This window comes from Phyllobates terribilis, unplaced genomic scaffold (assembly GCF_046119375.1).
Source record: "Phyllobates terribilis strain yellow unplaced genomic scaffold, ASM4611937v1 Scaffold_9__5_contigs__length_417890890, whole genome shotgun sequence".
Classification (NCBI taxonomy): domain Eukaryota; kingdom Metazoa; phylum Chordata; class Amphibia; order Anura; family Dendrobatidae; genus Phyllobates; species Phyllobates terribilis.
Window position 1 is genome coordinate 49,261,936 of NW_027362769.1, and position 20,391 is coordinate 49,282,326.

Below are 20,391 nucleotides of genomic sequence, written 5' to 3' on the forward strand. Positions count from 1 at the left end.
TCATATTTTTCTTTGTACTTATTGTAAAAGATATTTAATATACAGTACTTACACATTTTCTAAAAAGCGACCCACACCTCCATTTACTGAACGTAGCCAAATAAATAAATAAATGTCGCCATTTTCGGAGACATTTCATTTTTCCATCAATGGAGCTGTATGGAGGCTTGTTTATTTGCTTTGAGAGCTGATGTTTTTTATTGATACAGTTTTAGGGTAGTTACAAAGTTTTGATCTCTTCTTAATGCATTTTTTGGCAGAGTTGTGGCAACCAAAAGACCATATTTCTGGCTTTCCGATTTTTTTAATCCTTACGGCATTTAGCCATTGGGTTATTCAATCTTATTTTCACACATAAGACTTTTATGGACTCAGCAATACAATGTATGCTTATTTTTAAATCTAATGTGGGAAAATCTAAACCTGCGATCATTTGATGAATTATACTGTATACTGCAATAACACATTATTGTGATATATACCATATTTTTTGGACTATAAGACACAACGGACCATAAAACACACCTAGATTTTAGAGTAGGAAAATAGAAAAAATTTAAGCAAAAAATGTGCTCATGATGCACTGTTATGGGAAGGAGGTCTGCTGCTAACATTGTTATTGTTATGGAGGTAATGTCCCTCAATTCTGTACTAATATCCACCATAATGGTATGTATGTGTGTTATATATATATATATATATATATATATATATATATATATATATATATATATATATATATATATATATATATATATATCACCCCATCCTGGTATGCATGGCCCCGTCCATCCCCATCACGCTGCACACATAAAAAAAAAATAAACCATTCTACTCACCTTCCTTCCCTCTGCTCCAGCGCTGCGTCCTGTTCTGATGCCAGCTGCTGATCTCAGCGTGTGAGCCACACATGATGTCACTGCCATGTTCCCTCACACGCTGAGGTCAGCTGCCGGAATATTCACTGCTAGTAGTGAATATTTATTTTCCTTAATAGCGCGCACACTGTTAGCCATAGCAGCTGGGCGATCACATGTGCCCGCTATTAAAGAAAATGAACATTCACTGCTCTCCTCTCCCATGGGCGTTGGGAGCAGTGAATATTAATTTTCTTTAACAGCGGGCACAGTGTTAGCCTCAGCAGCCGGATCCTGCCTCCTGTGACCCGCTCCCACTCCACCATCCACAGACAGATTATAAGGTACCATACATCCGGACTATAAGACACACCCCCCTATTTTCTCCAAAATTTTGGAGGAAAAAAGTGTGTCTTATAGTGTGAAAAATAGAGTAGTTAAAATGACATTATCCTATGAAGCTCAGCTTGGGTTGGAAAAAGAGGAGAATCTTGATAGCGTGTATCTTACAATCTGCAGTAACCAACTATCTTCAGATATTAATGTTTAGCCCAGAAAACCCCTTTAAATATTTTATCATTTACCAAAACGGGCTTGTTCAAAAGAGAAAGATATCTCATTCAAAATGATGATTTTTAACCATTTCTAATTAGTCCACTTTCTAAAAAAAAAGGAAAGATTAAGGTGTATTTTAATTTTAAATGTAATACTATACATCATCATACATCGTCTATACATCAGCAACTGTAAGTGATTTGTGAAGGGGACGGGCAGTGTTCTTTTCATAAACACAGTTGATGGTGAGGTAGCTGTGTTTTGTCATATCTGTTTTTAACCAAATGGCACAATATTTTTATGTGTATTTTTCTGTCATTTGGTTTAATATACGTTGCTTTAATGGGGCTTTTTATTATTTTGACAGATCTGCCTTAAAGGGAATCTGTTATCAGGTTTTTAATACCCCATGTGAAACCAGCATAATGTAGAGACAGAGACCCTAATTTCAGGGACACCTACTAGGCTGCCTGCATTGATAAATTCACTGTTTTATCAGCAGGAGATTATCACCAGAAGACTTGTAAACCTACTGCCATGTAGTCCTTCATATTCCATATTCATGAGCCCTGTATAACCCCCCCCCCTCCACCACTGATTGGCAGCCTTCTGCCTATGCACAGTGTACACACAAAGCTGTCAGTGATGTGGGTGGGGTTATACAGAGCTCTGCATTTAGAGAACGGGCAGATCTGCAGCAGATAAACCTCTGAAATCAGGGTCCCAGCCTTTACATCATGCTGCTCTCAGATGGGGTAGTAAAAACCAGGTGACAGATTCCCTTTAATATTTATTCTTCTACTTTTTCTCAATCAGATCATTTTTTTATTATGAAAGCTATCAAAATACATTAACATTTTAATTTTGTTTTTAGAAACAATCAAAACTAAATAAAACAACCACAAATAAAAAAACATACAAGTCATTGCGAACCAAATAAAAACCGGTTCATATTAACGTTCATTGTAGATATTATCATTCGCTTACTGCAATTTACATACATAAATACAAATACAAATGAATACCATCTGCCTGCTTGTGTACTGCATCCTTCTACTACTTTTTCTAGAGTGAGGCACATTGCTTGCACTTGTAACAGTTTCCTCCCTGCTAGATATTTGCATTTATAGGCTGCTCATTCAACTAAAATGGTGGATAGAAAATTGCAACCATATTTGTCCCGTCTTTAGTCAACCTGTCAGCCACCTGCATAGAAATCTATATTATTTCTATTTATCCCACCTCCCTCTAAATGTCTGTGATACTTGTGTATATTATTCTAAAATTCATACCACTGTGTCTTTTGTGCTTAATAGGAATAGTAAACCGATAATTAATGACGATTTTGTTTGGTTTTTCCTGCCTGCAGGTGGTGGTAATACATTCCGTCTTCTAAAAGCTTTGTATGACAATAATTTAATACCGGTCATCAGGAAAAAGGTGATTGAGGTAATATATGCTCTTAGATTAATTAATCATTTTAAGCTGAGTTGTTTTACTGACGGCAATAAAAAAATGAACATCCCATAGATATTTATTAGTCATTCAGATGTTCTAATATGTTTTTATTATATGAAACTTTGCGTACTTTGCTTGGAAGAGACTGCCAGTGAAGATTTTCTTGGTCATCAATTATGGTTCTGGTAGTATATTTACATGATATAACACCCATCCTCAACTCTGCTGTTTTTTTTTTAACTCCTATGAAGAAGCCGTGTGCATGCTCACATTCTGCTTTATATAAGCTTCTTCCCATTGTGTTTATGCAGGTGAGGAGGAACAAGGAGCTCTGGACATTGTACTAAAAAAAATCATATATATTAATGGTCCAAAGACACCTTAGAGTGATTGTTGTAGAATGTGATGAAGGTGTGGACACAGGCCCAGGTGGCAGCCTTGCAGGACTGAGACAGAGGCAAGGAGTCCTACAGGAAAGGTCATCAATCTCACACCCCCTGCACATCAAGGCTACTTGAAATGCTACTATCCATGAAAAAGGCCTTGTGGAGATTCTGCGGAGAAGCTCAGTGGTAGACTCCTGGAGTATAGTCAGAAAAATGAAGAGGTGCCAAAGCTCCTTGGATGTCTGTAAGGAGGCGTGAAATGTGTCAGAGTCTGGAGGAAGGTTTAACCTGCTTGTGAAAAGAAAGCATATATTGAAAGAGCAGAAAATTATCCCTTGAGAGAGGCAAGACTGAGACCTACAGTACATCCATAGTCGACTGAATAAAGGAAGGTATCCTAGAAATGGTGAAAACCATGGGATGGAAGTCCTTTTGTTTACACTAGCCATAGTAGGACCAAGTAGGTCTGACCAAGCCATCCTCCTTTGGAACTGTGAACAGGTTGCAATACTGTCCTTGGAAACATTACAGATCTGAAACAAGGAGTTCTTGGATAAAGGCCATGGATTGCTCATAAGAAGGAGAGCTTGCAAGGTCCAGCCCTCAGAGGGGATGAAGGGAACAAAAACTGTTTGGGGGCAGGGAGGCGAATTTGGTATTCCAACACAGAGTTACCACGGCGTCATACAGATCGGTCTGAATTAGAGAAAAAGTCCCCCCACCTGAGAAGGTGACTCAGCAAGGGAAGACTTTACAGCAATGGAAGAGAGAGCTGCCTGGAATTGGAGGGTCGGGACGACTTATTGACTCTTCTGCGGGAAAAGGAGTAGCAGAAAAAATCCAGGGAGCAGAGAGTGCCTACGGTTCTAAGGAAACAGAGCACTCTAGTCCCCAGGAATTAACTTGATGATGTCATGTAGGCGCATTCTAAAGCGCTGGTCTCCTGTGAAGGGGTGCCCAGCAGACCAGGTTCTGAACCAAGATGAGCACAGGATAGCCATAGAATTGGCTGCAGAGCGGGCCATCTGCTATGCTTATACATGAGAAACATTGCAAATAACTTTGAAGCATGCAGTAAACATGAAGACACGTCAAGAGGATCCTGGTAAGTGTCCCCAGAAGATAAAACCTGGTGAAGATCTTTAGTCCAGGCTCTAAGGTGGAGATTGTCAATCTTATTACCCAGCGAGTCACTGAGCGATGCAGCATCAGAAAAGGCAAAGTAGTGTCTCTAGAAAGATGAGATTCCTGGTTATCTCCTGAGGGAGGTATGGACCAGTTGACCAAGTATGACAGGGGATCTTCTGGGTGGGAGGGCTTCAGTGCATGGAAAGAATTGAAAAAGGCCCAGAAGGGCGGTTACTGGTATACCAGAAAGATGCAGAAGCTGTTAAGACTGCAGATTTTTGTCCTTTAAATGGCGCTGGTGGTGAAAAACAGCTGGCTCTCCTGCCTGGAATCTGTTTGATGCTTGTGGAAAGGACGAGTCCTAGGATAGGTGAATTGAAACAGAAAAGGCGCCTGCAGAAATGCAGAAAACCCAGGAAAATAAGCCCCTCCTCAAGAATATAGCGCAAAAGCGCTCATGGAGGGGATAAAGCATGCTCTATGACATACTATGGTCCTGCTATTCAGGGAGAAAGGGAGGATGGCAACTGGGACCACTGAAAACCCGCATAGATTGACGTAAAAAGGCACCGGAGTCCCAACAGTAGCAACAGAGAAATGGCAAAAAATACAGCAAAAGAGGCTGTAAAACAGTGGAGAAGGAATAAAGAGGAGGAAGACCCCAGGGAAGATAGAATCCTGTGGGAGTTGGGCATGTGGGAGCTTCTGAGGAATTATACTCTGTTCGATATCTTCAGACGTCCGCAGGGTCATCCCTTCAGTGGTTTTACATGGACACCAGCAGAAATGGCATCCACAGGGAGGTACACTACTGTGGACTGCACACTGTGTTCTCCCTGTGATGGTGAACATGAGGTTGGGGACACCCACACAATCTGGAAAAAATCATGCAGACCTGATACAGGTAGTGTCTGCCTCCTATGGACACTAGTCTAAAACTAACCCACCAGGCGGAGCCGACATCTTTTTTTTTTTTTACTTTGTGTCGAGCCTCCTTAGTAGTAAGGCATATGGTCACGATCCTCTGTCCTTCAATGCTAGTAATCAGGGGTCTCAAACACGTGGCCCCTCAGGCTGTTTCATGCTGCCAGCAGGCACGTGAGCTCCTGAAATGATGTGGCTTGGTCCAAGGGGCCGCTGATGCCTGGCTGAGCGGACATGACTGCTATATGGGGACCAGGCTGGGGGAGACATGTCTGCTATATGGGGACCAGGATGGGGGACATTACTACAGGATATGGACCAGGAAGGGGGACATTACTACAGGATAGGGACCAGGAAGGGGGACATTACTACAGGATTGGGACCAGGAAGGGGGACATTACTACAGGATAGGGACCAGGAAGGGGGACATTACTACAGGATAGGGACCAGGATGGGGGACATTACTGTAATATGGGGACCAGGATAGTACAATATCTTTGCCAGAATTACTATATGGTGCTAATTGTAAGACAATAATATTGTATGGCGCCAATTGGGGACAAAGAAAAGGAAATACAAAATTGTAAAAATTAAAAATAAATACATCAAAATAAAGTATGAAAAAAAATAAAATATTTTGTCACTAAAAATGCTGTTTTATGTACAAACTAAAGGAAACAAAAAAAAAAGTGCACATTTGTTTTCGCCACATCCGTATTGACCCAAGCTATAAAACTGTACCATAACCCATACAATTAATGGCATTTATAACAAGTAAATAAATAACACAGCACAAATGTAAAACAAAATGCTCAAAAGATGTATAGAAAAAAAATGGTATCACTAAAAATGTCATCTCCTCCTGCAAAGAATGTGGCCCATCAAATTAAATTTTTTTCTATGTGCGGCCCATATACCCAGACAATTTTGAGACCCCTGCTAGTAATGGTGTATTGGGAGATAGAGAAGCATTTTAAACAGGGCTTGTAACCAGGTCAAAAGTGGCAATGAGTATGTGTATGTTATATACACTGCTCAAAAAAATGAAGGGAAAACTCAAATAACACATCCTAGATCTGAATGAATGAAATATTCTCAGTGAATACTTTGTTCTGTACAAAGTTGAATGTGCTGACAACAAAATCACACAAAAATCATCAATGGAAATCAAATTTATTAACCAACAGAGGCCTGGATTTGCAGTCACCCCCAAAATTAAAGTGGAAAAACACACTACAGGCTGATCCAACTTTGATGTAATGTCCTTAAAACAAGTCAAAATGAGGCTCAGTATTGTGTGTGGCATCCAAGTGCCTGTATGACCTCCCTACAATGCCTAGGCATGCTCCTGATGAGGTTGCGGATGGTCTCCTGTGGGATCTCCTCCCAGACCTGGACAAAAGCATCCGCCAACTCCTGGATAGTCTGTGGTGCAACGAGACGTTGGAGGATGGAGCGAGACATGATGTCCCAGATGTGCTCAATGGGATTCAGGTCTGGGGAACGGGCGGGCCAGTCCATAGCTTCAATGCCTTCATCTTGCAGGAACTGCTGACACACTCCAGCCACATGAGGTCTGGCATTGTCCTGCATTAGGAGGAACCCAGGGCCAACCGCACCAGCATATGGTTTCACAAGGGGTCTGAGGATCTCATCTCGGTACCTAATGGCAGTCAGGCTACCTCTGGCGAGCACATGGAGGGCTGTGCGGCCCTCCAAAGAAGTGCCACCTCACACCATTACTGACCCACTGACAAACCGGTCATGCTGAAAGATGTTGCAGGCAGCAGATCGCTCTCCACGGCATCTCCAGACTCTGTCACGTCTGTAACATGTGCTCAGTGTGAACCTGCTTTCATCTGAGAGCACAGGGTGCCAGTGGCAACTTTGCCAATCCTGGTGTTCTGTGGCAAATGCCAAGCGTCCTGCACGGTGTTGGGCTGTGAGCACAACCCCCATCTGTGGACGTCGGGCCCTCATACCACCCTCATGGAGTCGGTTTTTAACCGTTTGTGCCGGCACATGCACATTTGTGGCCTGCTGGAGGTCATTTTGCAGGGCTCTGGCAGTGCTCCTCCTGTTCCTCCTTGCACAAAGGCCGAGATAGCGGTCCTGCTGCTGGGTTGTTGCCCTCCTACGACCCCCTACACGTCTACTGGTGTACTGGCCTGTCTCCTGGTAGCGCCTCCAGCCTCTGGACACTACGCTGACAGACACAGCAAACCTTCTTGCCACAGCTCGCATTGATGTGCCAACCTGGATGAGCTTCACTACCTGAGCAACTTCTGTGGGTTGTAGAGCGTCTCATGCTACCACGAGTGTGAAAGCACAACCAACATTCAAAAGTGACCAAAACATCAGCCAGGAAGCATTAGTACTGAGATGTGGTCTGTGGTCCCCACCTGCAGAACCACTCCTTTATTGAGGGTGAGTTGATAATTGCCAATAATTTGCATCTATTGTCAATTTCATTTGCACAACAGCATGTGAAATTGATTGTCAATCAGTGTTGCTTCCTAAGTGGACAGTTTGATTTCACAGAAGTTTGATTTACTTGGAGTTATATTCTGTTGTTTAAGTGTTCCCTTTATTTTTTGGAGCAGTGTATTATACAGCTCTGGCAAAAATTGAGACCACTGCAAAATTTTCATTTTCTCTGATTTTTCTCTTTATAGGCATATTTTTTGAGTAAAATGTACATTGTTGTTTTATTCTGTAAACTACTGACAACATGTCTCTGAAATTCAAAGCTAAAAATTTTGTATTTATTTGCAGCAAATGAGAAATCGTCAAAACAATAAAAAATAAACCGTGCTTTCAGACCTCAAATAATGCAAAGAAAACAAGTTCTTATTCATTTAGAAACAACAATACTCCTGTTTGAACGCCAGAAGAGTTCAGAAATCAATATTTGGTGGAATAACCATGATTTTTAATCACAGCTTTCATGCGTCTTGGCTGCTTTCCACCAGTCTTTCACACTGCTTTTGGGTGACCTTATGCCACTCCTGGCACAAAAATGTAAGCAGTTCTTCTTTGTTTGATGGCATATGATTATCCATCTTCCTCTTGATTACATTCCAGAGGTTTTCAATAGGGTTCAGGTCTGGAGCTTGGGCTGACCATGACAGGGTCTTGATGTGGTGCTCCTTCATCCACACATTGATTAACCTAGCTGTGTGGCATGGGGCATTGTCCTGCTGGATAAAACTGTCCTCAGAGTTGGGGAACATTGCCTGAGCAGAAGGAAGTGTTTTTCAAGGATAACCTTGTATGCGGCTTGATTCATGCATCCTTCGCAAGGATTAACCTTCCCAATTCCAGCCTTGCTGAAGCATCCTCAGATCATCACCGATCCTCCACCAAATTTCACAGTGGGTGCAAAAAACTGTGGCTTGTATGCCCCTCCAGGTCTCTGTCTAACCATTAGACGACCAGGTGTTGAGCAAAGCTGAAAATTCGACTCCTCAGAGAAGATTACCTTACTCCAGTCCTCTATGGTCCAATCCTTATGGTCTTTGGCAAACTTCAGCCTGGCTCTCCTTTGCTTCTCATTGATGAAAGGCTTTTTTCTAGCTTTACATGACTTGAGCCCTGCCTCTAGGAGCCTGTTGCGAACTGTTCTTGTCGTGCACTTCACCCCAGCTGCCATTTGCCATTTCTTTTGTAGGCCACTTGATGTCATCCTGCGGTTGCTGAGTGACATTCGAATAAGATGATGGTCATCCCGGTCAGTGGAGAGTCACTTTTGACCTCTGCCGGTCTGTAGCTTTGTTGTCCCAAATGTCTGCTGCTTGACCTTGTTGTAATGGACTGCTGTCTTCGAAATTTTAAGGATGGAGGCAACATGACGCTCACTGTATCCCTCTGCTAGTAAAGCCGGAATTGAGCCCTTCTTTTCCTCACTTAAGACTTTTCTTTTCAATTCCTTTGGCATGGTTAAAAGTTATTTTTTCATTCAAATTACCTTTGGGCTATTCCTAGCTCTTGTTTTGCCATCCAGCTTGTCCTATTGCAAGAGGATTGTGAAGACTACAGCAGTGTTTTTTATACTTTCCCTCGTTACATAAGATTTGGTTCAGGTGATCACCTAATCATAAGCACATTAAGTAGAATGAGGTGTACTTTGGTTGGAATTCAACTGACACTGGAATGGAATGGCTGTCAGACATGTAGAGATGGGGATTTTTAGAAAACTGTGCAGTGGTCTCTTCATTTTTGCCATAGCTATTATATATAGTTAGTGTTAATTTATATGGACTTTACCAAGTTACCAAGGAGGCAGTGCTCACAGGATAATAATGCCGGGTTGTCTAAATTCACGCCCCAGAGAATCCTGTGAGCAACGCACTTGTGGTAAAGACCATAAAAATATGCACTATAAAAGGTACGTATCACTGAAAGCATTTGGCGGATTTAGCAAAACAGCAGAATACTCAGGGAAACTCAAATCCTGGCCACTTTTGACCGGGTGACAGGTCCTCTTTAACCCCTTCCTGACATGATGTACAAGTATATCATAACAGCGAAGGTGTTCCCGCAATATGACGTACAGGTACGTCATGGTGATCATGTTTGCACAGGACTTAACTGACAGTCGAGCTCCCACATCAATGGCAGCACCATCCTTTGTTGTTTAACTGTATATATGCCATAATCAATAGCAATCATGTCATTTAGTTGTAGTGCCATTACGATGTGCCAATGGTTGTCATGGCTGCTGGAGGTCGAAGAAAACCTATAGGTCTGAGGCTATGGTGGCCTGTTAGAGCCTGCTATAAGCTTATACTTCCCACTAAAAAACCCACATAATAAAATGGAAAAAAAAACATGAACAAGTGTTTCACCAATTAAAACACATTAACTATTTTAAGTAAAAGGGCTGTTATCAGTGTGAGACATGTAATGACAAAGTCTGCTCTCCTGATGTACATGTCTCAGACTGATAACTCCCCCTTTCATTTAAAATAAGGCAGATTCTCATGCAGATCAGTGTCCAGCCCATAGCTCTTATTAAAGGGAATCTGTCAGCAGGTTTTTTTAAATTTAATCTGTAGATAGCAGGAAATAGGGGATGAAACACAGATTTCAACAATGTGTCAGTTTTTTGGCTGTGTGCTATTTACTTGCAGTGAAGGATTTATCACTCTGGATCTCTGTTGGACTTTGTGCCGTGTACTTCCTGGTCCGACTTCATCTCCTCCTCTGATAAACAGCTCACAGTCAATAGACTACGTACATACAGAACCTGGTGTGGGTGGGGGCAGCTTTCTCAGCTCTGCTTCATGCTACATTCAAGAACTCTGACTGTGTCACAACGGCTGCACCCAGTAATCTAAGTTAATACATCTACTCAAATATTCAAAAAGCATATATTGGTATTAACTCTGGCTAGAGACATAATAGTATAGATCTCTCCATCAATCACTGGAATTAATCAGTGTAGTGGATAACTCCCCGATATCAATGCCTATATATGAATATACCAAAGGTATCCGCAAAACCACTCGCACATTTAAATATAAATCAATTTTATGATGCACGGTTAAAAAACATATACTAGTGCACAAAATATAAGGTTTTAGAGGAAATTCAAGCAAAAATAGGCAGATAATCCCACAGAACAGTAATAAGTGGCAAAGTGCAAGCAAATGGCTCCCATTTAAGTCCAATCTAAAGTTATTAGAATTGGTGAAAACGGCATGGATATATAGGTATCTAAGTTAAATGTCCATAAGGTATGATGAGGATTTCCATGTTGGTGTGCAATAACTTATAAATAATTAGATATGAAAGGGGCACAAATCCACAAAGAAATCAAGGTCATACAGACAAAAAATCTATGGCAAGTATCACATGTAAATATTAACAATATGCTAGTACATGTAAAGAGGAAGCATGACCAGACAAAGATATATTCGCGTTGCTTACCCATAATATGATGTGAGGACTGCCACAACCACCCCGACGTACGTTTCACATACGATGCTTTCTCAAGGGCTCACTTGCCCTATATTATGCTACTCTCAGATTAAATAGCAAAAAATTTGCTGACAGATTCCCTTTAACAGCTCATTTACATTTAAGAAAAATGTTGATTTCTCTGTAATAAGACATCGGATTGCAAATATCAAGATATCATTTTATTCAACTTCCTATGATCTACATGCCCATATAGACAGATTTCCTTTGGGGTGCAGTCAGACGGCTGTATAACATGGATAACGATCACATTGCAATGCTCGGACTGGTCGGCGGCTCTCCTGACCTGCTCGTGACAGCTGCATAGAAATGCATGGTGTCACGCTCGCGTCAGGAGAGCCGCCCGCCTGCCCGTCCGAACATTGCGATGCGATCGTCATCCGTGTTATACGGCCTTCTGACTGCGCCCTTAAGAGCAAAACAATTCAAAAATTGGGACTCTTTCTACATTTGTCAAATTTATGATGTTTTTATGAATAAATGCAACCTGTATCAACCTAAATTTACCACAAACAAAGTATAAAGTGTCAAGGAAATACAATCTATGAATTACTGGGATATATGCAATCTTGAGTTATTAACACTTAAAGTGACATATCAGATTTAAAAAATTTGGCCTGGTCAGAAAGGGGAAATCTGCCTTAGGCGGGACGGAATTAAAAGCATTTTGTCAAGGTGTGTATAGCTTTTTTTTTAATGCTATCCAGGTTTTTTTTAAAGTAATTACTAACATTGATTCATGATATTTACAGGATGGAATCCCTTATATAGGTTCCAGTGCTGGTACTAATGTGGCTACAATCAGCATCAACACCACCAACGACATGCCAATTGTGTACCCACCCTCTCTTCAGGCTCTTGGATTGGTACCGTTCAATATAAACCCACATTACCTGGATCCAGATGTTAACAGCAAACATATGGGGGTATGTACATTCACTTTTCCTATACTTTACAAGTAAACCGTAACGCATATGGAATTGCATATACGACTTAAAGGGAACCTGTCACCAGAAATAACACTGTTAACCAGCAGCTATGCGGTTAATCTGCAGATTAATATTGTTATGTTATGTCATTGGGGGTGGGGACAGGGGCGCCGCGGGTTCAGTCATTGCTCTGAGAATACAGAGCAGCCCTGGCTGGCAGCCGGCCGCAATGCAGAGGGCTGCGTGCAGGCACCGGGCAGCATAATAACTCTGTTAACCTGCAGATTAACCGCATATCTGCAGGTTAATAGTGTGATTTCTGGTGACAGGTTCCCTTTAAATATTATGTAAGTGAACAGATCCTGCAGATTTATTAACGGAGTTTATTTTTAACTATATCCCATATCCAGGAGACGAGAGAACAGCGGATAAGGCAGTATCATGAAGAACCAGATACCCCTCCTGTGCTTGTATGTAAAAATGTTCAATGTATAGATGTAGTAGAGCCGATTGTACAGTAATGCAGATGTTCACTACCAATGAGCAAATTGTTTTCATGCAAATCAAATTAGTGTCTAATTTTTAGGAATTTTCTGTACTTGGCAAATTCAAATAATTTGCAATTCAATTTGACTAAAATGGCCGCGGCCATTTTTTCAAATTGCAAAAGGCTGAAAACAGCCAGAGAAGGCTTACTTGAGCTCCGGCATGACCAGGTGGACTTCCTTGTAATGCCTTTCAGAGCCTGATATAACACAGCCAATTATTGAAGGACTATCAGGCTGTATAAAAGCAGAGGCAGGGATTGCAGCAGGCATTTTGGTGTGAGTCTTGATATGAGCTGTGACATCATCTCCCTAGCTGAGCAATAAAGAGAGAAAGCCATAAAACAGTGAATGTGTGTTTGTTACAGTACAGCAGTGAAGGACAGTCACCATCTGTTTCCCCATAGCCATACACAGTATTGTGAGGATACTGTGACATTACTAAGGTTGTCTTTGAGTTAATGTAGTTGGATACAGTCCTAGGAGACCTTAAAATGTTATACACGTCATATTTTTTTAACCCCTCCCAGACCTGGCTATTTTCCTTTTTTTTTCTCCCTCTTCTTCTTCCAAGAGCCATACCTTTTTTATTTGTACATTAAAATAGCCATATAAGGGCTTGTTTTTTTTTCAGGACAAGCTGTAATTTTGAATGACAACATTTATTTTATTATGTGATGTACTGGAAAGTGGGTTAAAAATTCCAAGTGCGGTGAAATTCCACAATTGTTTTTTATCTTTTTTATTTACCATATTCACTATACGGTAAAAATGACCTGGCAATACGATTCTGCAGTTCAGTCCGATTAGGGAGATACCGAACATGTACAGGTGCATCTCACTAAATTAGAATCAAAAAGTTAAATTTATTTCAGTTCTTCAATACAAAAAGTGAAACTCATATATATATATATTTATATATTTATATATTATATATATATAGTCATTACAAACAGTGATCTATTTTCAAGTGTTTATTTCTGTTAATGCTGATGATTATGGCTTACAGCCAATGAAAACACAAAAGTCATTATCTCAGTAAAGTAGAATAATTAACAAAAAAAACACCTTCAAAGGCTTTCTAAGCATTTAAAAAGGTCCCTTAGTCTGTTTCAGTAGGCTCCATAATCCTGGGAAAGACTGCTGACTTGACAGATGTCCAGAAGGCAGTCATTGACAAACTCCACAAGGTCCCAGAGTCTGGAGGAAGAGTGGAGAGGCCACAATCCAAGCTGCTTGAGGTCTAGTGTGAAGTTTCCACAATCAGTGATGGTTTGGGGAGCCATGTCATCTGCTGGTGTAGGTCCACTGTGTTTTATCAAGACCAAAGTCAGCGCAGCCGTCTACCAGGACATTTTAGAGCACTTCATGCTTCCCTCTGCCGACAAGCTTTTTGGAGATGGAAATTTCATTCTCCAGCAGGACTTGACACCTGTCCACACTGCCAAAAGTACCAATACCTGGTTTATAAACAACAGTATCACTGTGCTTGATTGGCCAGCAAATTCGCCTGACCTTAACCCCATAGAGAATCTACGGGTATTGTCAAGAGGAAGATGAGAGACACCAAACCCAACAATGCAGATGAGCTGAAGGCTGCTATCAAAGCCACCTGGGCTTCCATAACACCTTAGCAGTGCCACAGGCTGATCGCCTCCATGCCACGCCGCATTGATGCAGTAATTGATGCAAAAGGAGCCCCGACCAAGTATTGAGTGCATTTACTGAACATACATTTCAGTAGGCCAACATTTCAGATTTTAAAAACATTTTTCAAGCTGTTACAAAGTATTCTAATTTACTGAGATAATGACTTGTTTTCATTGGCTGTAAGCCATAATCGTCAACATTGACAGAAATACCGTAAACACTTGAAATAGATCACTCTGTTTGTAATGACTCTATATGAGTTTCACTTTTTGTATTGAAGAACTGAAATAAATTAACTTTTTGATGATATTCTAATTTAGTGAGATGCACATGTATATATTTTTTATTTAAGAAAAAAAAATTGGAAATTTGTAAAAAAAAAAAAAAATAAATAAATTTTTGATTTCATCGCCATTTTTGAAGACCCATAGCGTTTTAAATTTTCAATCTATTATTGTTTGTACCCCAAGCTGACGTTCTTATCGATACAATTTTTTTATGATTGCCTCTTTAATTTTTTGGGCAATATTTTTGGCATCTGAAAAAATGTAATTTTGGCATTTAAATTGTTTACCTCATTCTGCTGTTTATCGATCCAGTTAATTTTATATTTTGATAGATCGGACTTTTACGAATGTAACAATAGCAAATAACTGTATTTTATTTTTTATTTTAATGGAGCAAAAAGGGGGGTGATTTGAACTTTTAAAATCTTTTTTTTACTTTTCACTGTACTTGTCGAGCTGGAGGCCGCTAAATAATAATCTTAGTTTTCTTAGGCGACTTGAACCTGTGATTGTCCGATCGCTCTGCTATATACACCAATACCGTAGCACTGCTTTATATAGCAAAAATCACTCAGAAGCTGGAGTTCACAGAAGTACCATCATGACACACTGTAGTCTTCAGCAGACCCCCAGCTGTCATAGAAACTCATCGACGCCCCATGATCGTATCACATGGGGAACCGATGGGAACATGGAATGACACCCCCACCCCGCCGGCGCGCTGTAATTGCCGCTGTCAGAAATTGACATTGGAATTTAACAGATTAATAGTAGCTGCACTCCACCCGCGGTTGTTAGAGGCAGATGATGGCTGAAAACCACAGCCATCATGTGCAGGGAAAGATGCAGACTCAGTTTCTGAGCCTGCATCAAAGGCAGGGTAAAGAGTTAAAGGGGTACTCTGCAGGGAGATAAAAAAAAAATTGCACTGTTCCTGCACTCATACACTATAAAGATGAGATGGTCAGTGCAGTTATATAATCTTTTTAACCCTCGTAATTCCTTGTGACAGGATCTGCTCTTTCACTGTCGTCGCCCCCCCCCCTCCCCCCTCCCCCTGTGCAGCCATGCTGCTCTCCGCTGGTATCAGCCAGTCTAATAGGGGTTTCTCTGCAGAGAGCAGGGGAGTGGCCACGACCCCTCTTCTCAGGCTGGCTGTTCCTTAAAGGGGGGGAGCAGCACTTAATGTATGATGTAGTGACCCAGACGGGAGGGGGGAACAGATCCTGTTACACGGAATTACAAGGGTTACAAAGATAATAAAACTGCACTGGGCATCTCCTCTTTATAGTGTACGAGTACAGTACAAAAATGTATTATCTCCCCGGAGTACCCCTTAAAATAGAATCTGGCACCAGGTCAAAAGTGGCCAGCTATTCTTATTTTACTCCCGCTGCTCCCCCTAATATTCACGTTTTTTCTTTTACCTGACAAATGGATTCAGAGATATGGGCTAATTTTTATGGTCCATACAAGGGGGTGTGGCTCATATTGTAATAATGCCGATCAGACTAAAGACATGCCTCCAGAGAATCCTGTGAGCCACACTCCCTTGTGAACGCCTTAAAAAAACAAAACAAAAAAAAGCTCATCTCTGGGACCATATGGCAGAATTGGATAAAACAAAAAACAAACCTCAGAGGAGCAGCGGGGCTTTGTGATATATCCTCCTGGATTGATCTTTCAGTCTCTATTTATGGGTATAATCTGTATTCAGGAGATAGATGCTCTGCTGCAGGCTGTCCTGAAACAACATCCATAGAACTTTACAAGCACAAACTGACATCGCCTATCTCAGTAATGGGAAAGTCTGTCTGCACTGAATACACATTTTATCCATGAATTGAGTATTTTGTAAAAGATGATCAGTCCAGAAAGAGAAAGAAGCAGATTTTATAAGATATAATTTTTTTTTTTTCTTATTTTCACATGTACTAATGATTTATGAAAAATATATTAAATTATGGTTACATTTTAACTACCCCAAAATGGTACCAGTAAGCTTCAACCCGTTGCACAAAAAATGGCCCCACTCAGGTCCTTCATCTTTCATCAGGAAAAATAGGGTATCTCCATGTTCCACACAAAAGTTGGGCATAATGTTTTGAGCACAAAAATGGCATAGTTGCAATTTTTACTGTGCAACATCCACCTGGAAAACACCAGTGGGGTCAAAATAGTCAGCACACTTGTATATGAATTCCCTGAGGGGTGTAATTTCCCAAATGGGGACACGTTATCAGCTCTGTAAATGGTTCCCGCAATCTTTTCTAGCAAAATCTTTGCTCTAAAAGCAAAATAGCGACTAATTCTGAGTGTGCCCAAACAATAGTGTACGACCATATATGTGGTATTGCTGTACTTGAGAGAAATGGCTTAATAAATTACTGGGTACTTTTTATTAGCCATATACAAAAAATTTTTGAGAGTCATCGATTTATTATTGTAACCTTATTTTTTTTTTTATGGTTATAGCCCAGTGTTCTAAAATTCCAGGAAACACTTGTGGTGTCAGAATGCTCACTGTCACTACACCCCGAGAGTCACTATATTCTGTTCTAACTTCTCAGGGGCTCTGGAAATGAGACATGGCTTCCACAATTTATTTCTGCCAAATTTTTGCTTCAAAAGCCAAATAGCTGCCGTGTGCCCAAACCGCAGTTTCCAGGCACTTTTGGGGTGTTGCCTTGTTCAGGAGAAGTTGTGTAATAAATTGTAGATCCATTAACAGTTTAGTGAAAAAAAAATATAATTTATCCACTTTGTTTATTCCTGTAATTTCCTGATTCATAAAAAAAAAGTTTTGTAAAATTTGCTTGAAAATATGATTAGTAAACTTTTAAGCCTCCCAACTTCCTAAAAACTAAAAGGATATTTGAAAAATGATTCCATTATAAAGTTGATACATCGTAAATGTTATTCATGAACTTTTTTGTTTATTGTGTCTATTTGGTTTAAGGGCATAACATTTAAAAAATGTATTTTTTTTTTTATATTTTAAACAAATTTTAGATATTTTCATGGGACGCATAGGAAAGTGAAAGTGGCTGCAGCAATAAAGGGTTAAAAGTGCATTAACATTTAGAGAAACATTTCATGCTGTCAGTAGAATATAACTAAAATGAAGTTTTGTGTAAATGCTCTCGTCATATCTGCAGGCTCTTCGGGAAGGTTGCATGTTACTAGTGGAGGGAGCGAAGGCAACACTTCTTGGGCGAACCAAAGCCCGGCTCTTTTTAAGGTAATGTTCAGACATACAGTTGACACATATTAAGGTTTACATTAAAGAGTATTCAATTTATTTTTAAAATCTTAGATTGCAATTTTGAAAAAAATGCAGTTGAAATTAAGCATGTTTATATACACAAATCAGGAGTAAATGGATACTTTAATAGGCTTTATTTAAATGTTAATTATTACTGTTGTGAAAGTCTATGGCCTCTTTCTTCTATTACAGAGGTGCATCCCCAACAGAACACGAGCCCAGTCAAGATTTCAGTTTCCTCCTGAACCAGTAGTTTTCAGAAAATGAATGTGACAATAAATGGATTAATTGCTATTTTGTGATATTGTCTTGAATAGTTTTTGGCCAAGCACAGATTCTCTTATTAGTCTCAGGCATAACCATGTCTCTTTATCTCTGTCGACTATTTCAACACGCGGGGACTTGCACTGTGTGTGTGTTGGAAAGCACCGAACATACAAGACACTGCAGATTTTGATGCACTTGTATTGAGTTTGGCTTTACATACAATGGGGCCAAGTTACTAGGCTAAATCATCTTGAATCCTAGGTAAAAAAAAAAAAAACATTTAACATGTCTAGCACCACATTCATTATGTGTTTTAGCCACGTTCTTCAGTATGGCCAAGGCACATGGCCTGATGGTAAGTGATTGGGAAAAGGCATATTGCTGAAATTAAGCTCCTGTTCCTTTAAATTGTGCCTCAATTAGCATTTTAACACTGGTTAACCAAAAACACACCATGCAGGGAATGCGCCCATGGCGTTGGGTGCAAAAAATTTGGCGGTGGGTGCAAAAATAAAAAATGTGCGGTTTGTGATAAAAGGCAGAAATGACCTTCAGGAAAAAGAACAGGGCATACACAACATTGTCCTGATTGTGAATATGGAAGGGGGACTAGCTCAGAGACTCTGAATGGAGGTGACGGCCATCACAACAGTGACTTCTGGAATGGATTCTGTAAGATACTGTGGAGCGGCTTGACTTGAAAGAGGAATCTTGAAGCACAGACAGAACAAAGTTCCAATCAAATAATATATATATTTTTTTGCGCCAACATATTTCACAGCACTTTACAATCCCAAGGTTTATCAGGATGGTAGTATTGAGGGGTACAGTGAGCCACCACATGAAGGAATGACAACCTGCTTAGGCTGGTTTCACACATTTGTGAAAACTCTGAGGATTGCAATAACCAGCCCGAACAACTTCTCTCCTAACATGGGCTTACATAAAGCAGTTTGCTCAGATAGCATTACCTGTCCTAACCACGGGGTCTCTTAACCTGAGCTAAGTTCATGTTTAACAGATCGGAGAAATTCAGGGTGTGGAAAGAGCAGAAACCTGTCCCTTAAGGAATGTTAATCTGACTGGATAAAAGGAAGAGTCCAAGGAGTGGACACGTACAGTATTTGGTCAGTATTTGCCAAAACCAGGAGTGGGTGATAAATACAGAAGTGGTGACATGTTTCTATTATACTTTTCCTCTGATTGTTCCACTCCTGGTTTTGGCTTACGAATACTGACCTAAAATACTGACCAAATGCTCAATGTATGAATGTGGCCTTAAAAGTAAGCGGCATGAATCAGAGCCTAGCTGAATGATTGCAATCAGGTATATTTTTAGATCAAGTCGGCGACCATAGCCGGAGACCAGACTAATTCACCACCACTCTAAGTGGTCGTCAAGTTTCTCTATGGAAGTCACCTGCAGCAGCACTAGGAAGAGCTGTCCAGGAACAGCGCTAGACTATTAGTCTCTACCCTGGCCAGATCCTCAAAGTATAATTTTCTCTGAAATGCCAGAGTGTTTCAGAGAACAGTATACCTTGTTTCAATCATACTGCTGGGCTCTGAGTCATGTTGTCCACGGTATGGGCAGCATAAATCAGGAGACAGGTTCCCTTTAATACAGACAACATTTCCAATGATGCCAGAGTCTCATCATACTGCTCTTTCTCCTATCTAATGGTTGCCAGTGATAGATTAATGAAACTATCTAAAAGAAAAACTGCCTTTGCTGCCCGTAGCAATTAATTGCAGCTTTCACTTTTCAAGAACAGAATACAAAATAAAAGCTGCTCTATGATATTATAGAGAAAACTGAGGTGAGATCAAACAAATTCAACAACTAGATTATTAATGGTGAATAATTATGTGTAAAAAAATGCTGGAGTTCCTCTTTAAGAACGCTTTGGATAACAGAATCAGAAAGTCCTATGGCTTTCAGGACCTTGGTTTCAACTGCAACACTGAAGCACGGGTCACAAAGTGGGTTGGAACTGTAGACCCTACGAAAGGATATCGGGCAGAAAAGGTCGAGGCCATGGAGCATCTTCGACTAGATGGGCGAGATCAGAAAACCAGATCCGAGCCATTATGATTTTGGATTTGCCTTCCTTGAGAATGCTAACGAGGAGGGGAAGATCAGGCCATGCACCCTTTG

The 20,391-nt window shown here is 40.5% G+C and overlaps 1 protein-coding gene across 6 annotated transcripts in view; it reads left to right on the plus strand.

The window, feature by feature from the left end:
• LOC141161519 (alpha-aspartyl dipeptidase-like) overlaps positions 1-18,260 on the plus strand; it is a 78,399-nt gene extending 60,139 nt beyond the window's left edge. For all 6 annotated transcript variants that reach the window (XM_073646434.1, XM_073646432.1, XM_073646433.1 and 3 more), the window contains 5 exons: positions 2,782-2,861; positions 12,043-12,216; positions 12,630-12,689; positions 17,860-17,942; positions 18,159-18,260. In XM_073646434.1, the coding sequence (XP_073502535.1) occupies positions 2,782-2,861; positions 12,043-12,216; positions 12,630-12,689; positions 17,860-17,942; positions 18,159-18,219 (458 nt within the window). In that variant the 3' untranslated portion in view covers positions 18,220-18,260. The remainder of the gene's footprint in view (positions 1-2,781; positions 2,862-12,042; positions 12,217-12,629; positions 12,690-17,859; positions 17,943-18,158) is intronic.
• Positions 18,261-20,391: the final 2,131 nt, after the last annotated feature.